Genomic DNA, 11120 nt, shown 5'->3' on the forward strand with positions numbered 1-11120 from the left:
AGAGAAGAATATTCTTTCTTTTAATATTCTTTCTTTCAATTTATTTTAATTAAGAACCATTATATACCACTTGTTTGAACATAAAACCTTTAAGCGGTTTTTTATTTATTCTTGTCTGCTACCTGTTGCAACTGTTAAGGAACTTTAGAAACAGTATTTAAGAAACTGTAAAAAATAAAAATAAAAAAGTGTATGTAGCGATGGTACCTAATGGCTGATGCACTCTCAACCAATATATCCCATGATGTTCTCATAGTTGTTGTTGCTACTCAAAGAGAATTTGAAACAATTTGGAAACTTCCGCCATCTAGTGCCCAGTTATGGTTCCTCCTTCCTCCAACTGTTACAACAGGGGCTTCTTGCCCTGAGGGAGAGCAGAGAAGCAGCAGAAATCAATCTTTCAGTGAAGCAGCACTTATATTCTGGCATTCCCTGTCTATTAATATTAGGCAGATGCCTTCTTTGCAATGTTTTGGCACTTGCTAAGAACTTTTTTTGTTTAGGCAAGTCTACCTTAAAAAAAAAACCCTCTTGATTTTATTTAAATTTTGATAACTTTATGGGTCACGAAGAGTCGGACACGACTAAATGACTAAACAACAACAATGGTTTTAAAAGTCTGCTTTTATTGCTATGTTTAGTTAAAATTTCATACCATTTTATGTAAACCACATTGAGATTTTTAAATGATTATTAAGCGGTATAAAAATCAATCATTTCTGCTTTTGATAGAGTTTCAAGCTTCGTGGATCAGGGAAATGCAAATACGTCTTGTATCTTGATTTCAGGAAGGCTTTTGACGAAGTCTCCAGCGATATTCTTGTGGAGAAGCTAGTAAAATGTGGGCTGGTTGAAGCTACTGTTATAGGTGGATTTGTAGCTGGTTGACTGACCAAACCCAAAGAGTGTTTGCTAATGGTTCCTTGTCATCCTGGAAAAAATGGACAAGAGGGATCCTGCAGGTCCCTCATTGTTGTTCAACATCTTTATAATGCCTTGGATCAAGGTATTGAAGGGACACTCATCAGATTTGCAGATGTCACCAAACTGGAAGGAGTAGCCCAGGCATCCCCAAACTGTGGCCCTCCAGATGTTTTGGCCTACAGTTCCCATGATCCCTAGCTAACAGGACTAGTGGTTGGGGAAGATGGGAATTGTAGTCCAAAACATCTGGAGGGCCGAAGTTTGGGGATGCCTGGAGTAGCCAATACTGCAGAAGATGGAATAGGGATTCAAGATGATCTGAACAGGTTGAAGAACTGGGCCAAAAGTAAGAAAATGAATTTCAATAGGGACAAATGTAAGGTTCTACACTTAGGAGGGAAGAGCCAACTACACAAATATAAGATGGGGGGTACCTGGCTTGCAAGTACATGTGAAAAGGATCAAGGACTCTCAGAAAATCACAAGCTTAACACAAGTCAATAGTGTGATGCAGCAGCAAAAAAACCTACTGCTATTCTAGGCTGCATCAATAGAAGAATAGTGTCCAGATCAAGGGAAGTAAGGTAAAGGTAAAGTGACCTCTGACCATTAGGTCCAGTCGTGACCGACTCTGGGGTTGCGGCGCTCATCTCGCATTATTGACCGAGGGAGCTAGTGTACAGCTTCCAGGTCATGTGGCCAGCATGACAAAGCAGCTTCTGGTGAACCAGACCAGCACACAGAAATGCCATTTACCTTCCCACTGTAGCGGTACCTATCTATCTACTTGCACTTTGACGTGCTTTCGAACTGCTAGGTTGGCAGGAGCTGGGACCGAGCAACGGGAGCTCACCTCATCGCAGGGATTCAAACTGCCAACCTTCTGATCGGCAAGCCCTAGTCTCTGTGGTTTAACCCACAGCGGGAAGTAAGACCTGCTTAATTCTGCCTTGGTCAGACCACACCTGGAATACTGTATCCAGTTCCGGGTGCCACAATGTAAGTGGGAATATACAGAGGAAGGTAACCAAGATGATAAAGGGTCTGGAATCCAAGCCTTATGAGGAACAGTTTAAGGAATTTGGTATGCTTTGTCTAGTAAAGAGGAGACTCAGCAGATGTTATGGCCATCTTCAAACATCTAAAGGGTTGCCACACGGAAGATGGAGCAAGCTTGTTTTCTCCTGCTCTGGAGGTTAGGACCACACAGGTGTAATATTGATGCCTGAAAAGAGAGCCTTCTATAAAAGTATGTATGGCACAGATTGATGGATTTAAGAGGATAAGCAGGTGAGATTCTTATCCTGCCCATGTCAAAGAAAACAAAGGAAAAATATATATTGGGGGCTTATTTGGGCTTTACACTTTATCTTGTTATCTGAAAGCATTTTGTTCTGTTTTATCCAGATGTGTTTTTCTTTTAGCAACCTTCATGCTTGTTTGAGAGATAAATCTGTGTCCAAGTTGGATTTTGTGTTAACCCCAAATAATAAATTACTCAGCTGCACTACAGCTATGAACACATTAGCAGTTTGAAACCAATGAGGTTGTGCGCTCAACCACCACCACCACCAGCAGCCCCCACTGCATTTCAAGTCTTATTTTTCCCCTGCTGTACACAACAGGGATGTTTCCACTGCATAACCTGATTTGTTTCCCCATGTCTGCACCTCCCCACCAACTTCTAGTTAATGAATCTGTCATCTGCGTATGCACTGCCCTAGCTCCTCTGATATCACAGAGAGATAAATAAACTCAGGCCATGTCACTAAATGCTACCTTGGAGATTTTAGGGTAATAATTCGAAGGTCTGTGTGCAATTTCTGTTAAATACAGCCTCATAAAACTAAAGCTTTTAGATCTACCTGTGTGGCCATACTACTGGACTGCATGTTAAAATGTCATCTAATAGGAACAGGGCTTTCTTTGATGTGCCTCCAGTATCGTGGAATGCCCTCTTGGGGGAAGGCTGCTTGTAACCTTCTTTGGCAACCGTTCACAAACAGCTTTATCATATATATTTTATCTGACAGACTTATGAGGCGCTTCTTCTTCTTCTTCTTCTTCTTCTTCTTCTTCTTCTTCTTCTTCTTCTTCTTCTTCTTCTTCTTCTTCTTCTTCTTCTTCCTCTCCTCCCCCTCCTCCCCCTCCCCCTTTGTATCTTGCTTTTCCTTTAGCTGATTTAAAGTATTAAAGTTGAGTTTAGATTTTTATGAGTTTTAAGTCTTGCTTTGGATAGACCCTATTTTATGATAGAAACCACTTTGGAATTTTTTGTTGCTGCTGCTAAAAAGCAGTATATGATTTGGAATAGCACCTTGTTGATATAAATCAGTTGAGCAGATAGTTGCAGTAAATGTTTAGCTTGCTGTAATCAGAATGCGTTTGTATGCTGCACATGAGAATGAGGTGGAATATATATGGATTTTCATGTTTGGGTATCCAGTGTGCATAGGTGAAACATCTTTTTCGGATGTTGTTTGTCAGCTGAGTGGCCTCATACAGTATAGCTGCTGGGGTAGAGATCAGAGCTGTTTCCAGAGCTGTTTAACACACAGAATTCTGGACTGCGGAGAATGATGGAGGAAGTTTCTCTCTTGTTCATAGTTACTTGTCCACAAAATGATAAACCTTTATTTTCCCCAAGTAATTCAATTGGTTTTTCACTCTCGGCCTGTGCTGTTAAGATGGATGGAATTATGTACATCTTACATCCTCTTAGACGATTGGGAGTATCAATAGAGACATCACTCTTTTTGCTTCTGACAAGCTCATCAGGGAAAGAGTGCTGAAGCAAAAGAATTAATGTGGCACTTGATTTAATACACAGAACCCAGTACTCAATTCCAGTAATGACATATGGCTTTGGGGGCAAGTCAGCTAGAGCTGTAAAGGAGCGGGGATTGCAGCCTGATTCTGCTAAGGAGTTTGTAAAATCAGTTCTCAGATTAGCCATTTTTAAGAGAAAAGAGTGAGCATGAATCTTAGTTTTAAAATACATCCATCTCAGAAGCATAGAACTAAATATCCCTACATTTGAGGTAGGAAATCTAAACAAAAGTAAGTTTTAAAAAAGAAGAAGCTTGCAATCATATTTTGTTCTGCCTGAGCCACAGAGGGAGAGTATGAACATAACATTTGGGGCAGCATAAAAAAGAAAATTTGAGCAAGATTGCTTGCTATTTTTTGTTTCGTTTTTTTATTATTACATATTCATAGGTGAGTCAATGGGATCCTGAGTAATTTGGGATTGCATACACACCATATATTTAAAGCATCCATCCACAGAATCCCGGGAAGTGCAGCTTGTTAAGGGTGCTGGGAATTGTAGCTCTGTGAGGAGGAAGCCACAGTTATAAGGATTCTTCTCTCTGTGTGTTAAATGCACAGTGTGTGTTTTTGTGTGGCATGGAGCTGTTAAAGACAAGAGTTCCCTATTCAAACTATTATCTGCACTTTTAAGTGAATAGGGATCTAAGAACAACCTTCTGTTTCATGATCTCTGTGCTGATGTAGTGTCCGTAAAGGGGATCACTGGTCCAAATAGCTTCATAGCCACCACTTCTCAGAGCGCTACCCTACCCCACTCGCCATCCTTAGTAAATACTGGCCTCCTTTATACAGGGGTTGTAACGATTGTTGAGAATAGGCCTCTGAATTAATTTGCATGCTTGAAATTTGCTATAGAAACACAAATTTCCAATATATATCATTAGAAGTATCCACAGGGCCAGATTTAGGTTTGATGAGGCCCTAAGCTACTGAAGGTAATAGGGCCCTTTATATGTCCAGCTGTCCTTTGTCAACAACAAATTGTCACTGTTTTTTGTGTTGAATATATGCTATAATATGGCCAGGGTGCCCAAACTTTTTCCAAAGAGGGCCAGATTTGATTAAGTGAACATGTGTGAGGGCCGACCAAAGTTGTTGACCTTTTTTAGGGTTGAAGTTGAGCTTTTTTTTTTTTTACGATTTTACCCCAGGAAATAAACTGCCACAGGGGCTGAATTAAACTGACCGGCGGGCCGGATTAAGCCCCCGAGACTGACTTTGGACATGCCTGCTATAATGTATGGACCTAACAGGTATCTAAAGCCATTTGCATATAACAAAATATGTATTTTATCAAAATAATTGTTGAACTGAAATACAATTAAGAAGAAGAATGTTAAGTGAAATACTTTTAATTTTTTGGTGGGCCCCCAAGAGTGGGGCCCTAAGCTATAGCTTGTTTAGCTTATACGCACTGAGTATCAGCCGCCTGGCCTGAAACAGATAGAAAATATCTGTTACGGCTCTCTACTTTGGGGCATAAGAATCTTTCCTACATTTCCCAGCCACTCCCCTTTCCTGAGAGTAAAATCCTTTAAATCTGCACGCCTGGTGTCAGGGTCTGGCCTCCTGTTTTATTGATGTGAGCGGCTTTGCCCGAAAAGACGGGATAAAAATAAACAGGCTCGTAAACGAAAGAAGAACTGTGGTATGAAGTTCAGTGACACCCCGTTACTAAACATGTTCTTTGGGAAATAAGCTCCACTGATGGGTTTTTGGGAGAAAGCTTCCTTTCTCCCAAAAGGAAAAGGAAGGACACTTTACCCCCTTATTATTCCCGAGAGCCGAGCCGATTTTTAAACTCATGCAGCCCCATCAGCAAACGCTTCGCCTCCAGGAATTCTGACCCTGTTGAGCCACCCTACCAGCCCCTTGCCATCATGTGATTACAAGTCAGCTGACAAAAAACCACACTCCCGCATGCGGAAGTAATCGCTGTGCTCGGCAAGATGGAGGGGGCGTTGGAGCATCATTTAGAAGACACGTACGTGCTGGGGAGGGCAGGAGGCGGCGGGCGAGCCTTCTCCCTTTTGCCAAAGGGCCGTCGGAGGAGTCGTGGGGCGGCGGGGAGGGTGACGGGGTTCTCTCCTCGGGTGCATCCGGTACAGTAGCAGTCTCTGATCTCTGCCGTTTCCTCCTCCTCCTCCGTTAGAATGAAGAACCCCTCCATTGCAGGAGTCCTGTGCACCGATTCCCAGGGCCTAAACCTGGGCTGTAAGTAACGCCGACACCTTGTTGTTTGCATGTTCCCATAACGCCAAAGATGCTGTCTGTGTTTTTAAAAATAGCTTGCTACCCCCTTGAAGATCCCTTGCCTTCCTCTGTGGTTCTACCTCAACTTGTTCTCTCCTCTCGTCTCCTCCTAGTGTCAGACCAAGGTAGGGCTCTTCAAGCACCTAGCCTGGTCTCTTATTGAATTAATGAGATACACTTATTGGGTAAGAGGAGAAACCCAGATGGTTTGTTTACCAAAATGCTACGTTTGCCCACAACTGGGAACTTAGTAGGGTGGGTGGTGTTAGGTGCAGTGCTTTTTTCTGGGGGTATGCAGGGGTACGCATACCCCTAAACATTTTGTGAATCTAAGTTTGGCCGCATTGAGGGGCAGTATTTCAATATGAGTAGGCAAATGAGAGCACCCCTCAACATTTTTTTAAGGAAAAAAAGCACTGGTTGGGTGTATATGCATAAATAATAGTTACATATGTAATTGAAAAGCAGTGATAAATGTATCTGTGGCATCTACATCCTTTTTGCCAAATGTCATCAAGATGGTGCCTGAAGAGAGATCTACATAAATTCTGAGCATTCATTGTTTTTACTAGTTTAAATTAGGCAATGATTAAAACCTTGTTTTAATCTAAAGTGCTGTGTATACAAAGAAATTATTTAAAAGTCAGATTGGTAGTTATAGCATTAACAGCAAAGAGAAACTAATAAGATACCTCCTATTGCTTGCTTATGTGGTAGTTGCATTGCTATCTAGACGACTTGCACAACTTAATACAATCTCCTTGTATTGCATAGTTCTAAAGTGCACAGCTATAGTGAGTGACTTTAGATCAGCCAGCTAGCTTCAAGTAAATCAGTAATGGATGCTCCTGTATCTTCTGAACACTGCTATTTAAGAATTGTGAAGGCATGGCAAATTAAAACATACTGCTAGTTAATAATCACTAACCTGACACAGCTACAAAATTCTTGCTATTAGTTTTCTTTAAAGGTGACCTGTAAAAGTGAGGACACAGGGATCACTATAGCAAGGCAGGGACTTAGTTCTCCTTCTCTCTTGATTGAGCTCATTTATACCTTAACCTCCTATGCACACGCTATCCACTTTCTTATGCAACAACACTAACAGATCTTGCATATCATCTTTCTTCCTCAAGTGGCTCTGTTTCTTAAGGCTGCCTCTATAAAATCTATGTGTCCTAGAAAACTGACAGGTGTTCCTTATATCTGAGACCTTCTTGGCCTTCACTTAACTATTCCCTAGCAGCTGTAATCAAGTCAGACTGTCAGATAGCGGGCAGGCAGGAGGAAAAGGAAATATGAGGAAAGAGAAAAGTGAAGTGAGAAGGAAATGGTGGTAAAATGGGATATGGAATGGGAGTGAGAAAGAAGGGCAGAAGAAGTAGGAAATGAATAGCTATTTGGGTTTTCTAAATATTTTTTAATTGGGAAAAAATATTTGCCTATTAGGGTAAATTGAATCAGGAATTTTTGTTGCCTTAGAGAGTGATGCAACTTAGTATGTTTATTTTACATATATTAAGTAAACAAAGCTTTAAAAACCTTCAGTACTTTGATTTTTTGTCTCAGTACTTTCATATATTTAATTTGAAATAGTTGATGGGGGAAATTAAGAGCCCATTTAATGTGGTTTAAATGTTATATTGTGTAAAAGTATTTACTGGAATATTCATAAAAATGTAAAATGCTAGCACTGAGATGATTGCCTGAAAAACATTAATAATTACTTTGTAACTGCCAAGCTTCCATAATACTGCAATTGGCATCCATTCTTCGTTATTGTTTTCAGTTTATGGAATTGAAAATTCTCTGGTCAAGGACTACATTTGATTTCCCCCTTTTCAGTCAGCATTTTTTGTTTTGCATCCCTGAGCTGACCACATCCTTTTATTTCTTTACTCATTTTAAATGATAAACCATTGTCTTCTAGGTCGTGGTACCCTCTCAGATGAACATGCAGGTGTGATATCTGTTCTAGCCCAGCAAGCAGCCAAATTGACATCTGATCCAACAGATATTCCTGTAGTGTGCCTCGAATCAGATACTGGGTATGTGTATTTGGAGCTATTACTTCCTTTACTTAAGACAAATTAACTGACATGACAGACCCATTGCTTAAGTTGCCTTCTCATATGGATAAGTTGGTTAATTCTCGCTGCTCTCTGGGTTCTGTTCTGTCTTCCATGTGCATGGTAACTTGTTTGGAAAGAACAGCTTCAGTTTCTGATCTTTTGTTCTTGGATTTTGAGCTGGCTTGCAAAAGTGCTCTTAAGAGTGAAGACACAAAGATCTTAACTAGCCTCAGTTAATGTGTTTTGCCATCAGGCTCTCCGTGTAGCTGGGAAGTAGGTTATTGTTCCTCCCATTTTTCTTAGCTATAGTGCTGCACCTCCCTTGATCATATTGCATGTTGCAAGAGCCTCGTCCTTGTAGTTTCCCCCCTGCTATGAAATAATTTGCTCTTCTGCTAATGGGTTGTGGCAAACATAAGAGGAAATAGGATCATCTGTTTAGGATGCTGATATCATGGAATAAATTGAAGGATTCTTCCTTGGTGCATGTGGCTTCGCTGACTTTGGAGTTCTGCAGGACTAATTTTAGGCTTTAAACATATACTTATTGGAGCCTTGTAAATACACCTCCCAGTTACTAGTCTGCCTGGGGCTGGCAGGGGTGAAGTGAAGAAGTGAAGAGCTGCATTCTGTGTTGGGCATTGATGAGGGATGGAGTGTACCACCCCTCCTCTGCCAGTTCACTCAGTTGCCTGCATGAAATGGGTACCAGGCTAGGGCACAAATATAAGGCTGTGTTAAGTTTCTTGTAAGCAGGGGTGTGCTTCCAAGCCTTGTCCCCTCCAGCATGCCACCATGACCACATTTGGAGCCTTCCATGAATTTGAGGGTGAAGGTCTGAGGTGGGAAGCTTCTACTTACAGAGTCTCCCTATAGATTTAGATCTCCAGTAGCCCAAGGCTTTAAATTGTGTGTGTGTGTGTGTGTGTGTGTGGAGCCTCAAAACTTTTGAAGGGCTCTAAATGTGGTGATGCACCCCACCTCCCATGTTGGTTAACATGTGAGTAGAGCCCATGCCCAAACAGGGCACTGATAAGGTTTACAAGGAAAAAGGTTTAATAAATAATTCTGGATTTAAAGTCTACCTGATTTTGCTAATATTTGAAATAAGTGGTGATTAAAGGGGTGTCATCAAAATGTCTATAGCTGTATTACTAATGATGACAAGCGAAGAGAATCTATTTGTGATATGAAAAGCAGCAGATCTAAAGGCAATAACAGTGGGCTGCAGTTATTTTGGTTAACATTTGGGACTTGTTTCATTCTGTGAAAGTGGTGTGTTTAAAAACAAACCTTCTGTTTCTTTCAGCAATATCATGATCCAGAAGCATGATGGCATCACAGTAGCAGTACACAAAATGGCATCTTAACCTTATATATCCACAATACTCCTTGCTCTTCGACATTTATGCACCTTTGCGGACTACTCTTCTACAGATTAATACAGGTTGAATATCCAGTATCCCTAGGTAGAACCTAGCTGGATTGGACTGTAAACATTCTCCCAAGTTGGTATGGAATCTTAATTGCTCTGAACTTGTGCCATTTCATATTATCATGTGTGGAATGTTTTCCTGTTACATGGCTGGGGAGAACACCTTGTCAGGTGGCCCCAATACTCAATAAATCAATCAATCAATAAACTAGAACACACTGCTTGTTCACTTCCATTTGACTTAATGTTGTTTTATTTGGCATGTCTAGCCAGGCAATGACATTCAGTTGTCTTAAGAAAATGTAGTTGTTTGGTATACTCAGCTGCCTTCCATGTACAAAACTAACAATCACATATTTAAAAGGGACTTGACCATAATAGTTGCATGACTAATGAGACAAACTGTTTTGTGTCATCTGCTTGTTAGCTGATGGCAGTGTATTAGCTACCATCTGCAAAGCTCTCTCTTCTGACTTTCTTGAATTCCACTAGCTGATCAAGAGATGCACATAGGGTTGATAGTAAACCTGGCTATTTCATGGATCAGGGATAGTTCAGTCAGTAGAGCATGGGACTCTTAATCTCAAGAGTTGCAGGTTTGAGCTCCACAGGCAAATGATTCCTGCATTGCAGGACGTTGGACTAGACGACCCTCATGCTTCCTTCCAGCTCTACAGTTCTCAATTTTATGGTCTAGTTCCAGAGACCTATACATCTAGCATTTAGGATATCCTAAGAACGAACAAATCAGAATCCCCTCTGGAGTCCTGAGAACCTATACATTTCAGAGCAAACTCTGCCATAGGTTAAATGGTGGAAAGTGTTACTAGAGCCAGAAGTATAAGGCACATGACTACAGTGTGTAAGAAAATAGTGCAGGGTCTCATGTCAAGTGTGGAATGTGGGGTTTGTGCTCATCAGAACACTTTCTCAAGTACAACCCAGGATGAAGGGCAGCAGGATAACCATGGCACATAACAGAATCTTTTTCCATCTAGCTTCCATCCCAGTTGAAGTAAAATGTATTAGCTGCTCTAGCAGATTACTATGCCAGAAAATACAAGATGAAGGTGATTCTGTTGATTCTCCTTTCAGCGTTTCCTTATTAACCATATGTTCCTGGACCATCTGTCTGGGTTTGGATTCAAAGCTGTCCTGGTTGTTCCTACCTGGTAGGGAAGTTCTGGAAACTGGGTTCCTTGTGGCAGTTGTGTGGAGTATGCCAAGGTTCATTAGCCTCTGCTCCATTTCACTTTTTAATCTAATCGAGTGTTTCCCAAATTTGGGTCTTCAGCTGTTTTTGGACTACAGCTCCCATCATCCCTGACCACTGGTCCTGCTAGCTAAGGATGATGGGAGGTCCAAGTTTGGGAAACACTGATCTAATCCAGGCATCCCCAAACTGCGGCCCTCCAGATGTTTTGGCCTACAACTCCCATGATTCCTAGCTAACAGGACCAGTGGTTGGGGAAGATGGGAATTGTAGTCCAAAACATCTGGAGGGCCGAAGTTTGGGGATGCCTGATCTAATCCATTTGAAGTAGTTGACATTCTACACAGGCTCCTTGCTGTTGATCTTCTGATAGCTGCATGAAAAATACAAT

The 11120-nt window shown here is 41.2% G+C and overlaps 1 protein-coding gene across 1 annotated transcript; it reads left to right on the forward strand.

The window, feature by feature from the left end:
• The first annotated feature begins 5637 nt into the window (after positions 1-5637).
• Positions 5638-9749, forward strand: LAMTOR5 (late endosomal/lysosomal adaptor, MAPK and MTOR activator 5). The gene is made up of 4 exons (XM_035124209.2): positions 5638-5740; positions 5909-5970; positions 7940-8057; positions 9391-9749. Exons 1-4 carry the CDS (start codon positions 5706-5708, stop codon positions 9449-9451), a joined length of 276 nt encoding a protein of 91 aa, XP_034980100.1. The 5' UTR covers positions 5638-5705; the 3' UTR covers positions 9452-9749.
• The last annotated feature ends 1371 nt before the right edge of the window (positions 9750-11120 follow it).

This window comes from Zootoca vivipara, chromosome 7, assembly GCF_963506605.1.
Source record: "Zootoca vivipara chromosome 7, rZooViv1.1, whole genome shotgun sequence".
Classification (NCBI taxonomy): Eukaryota; Metazoa; Chordata; class Lepidosauria; order Squamata; family Lacertidae; genus Zootoca; species Zootoca vivipara.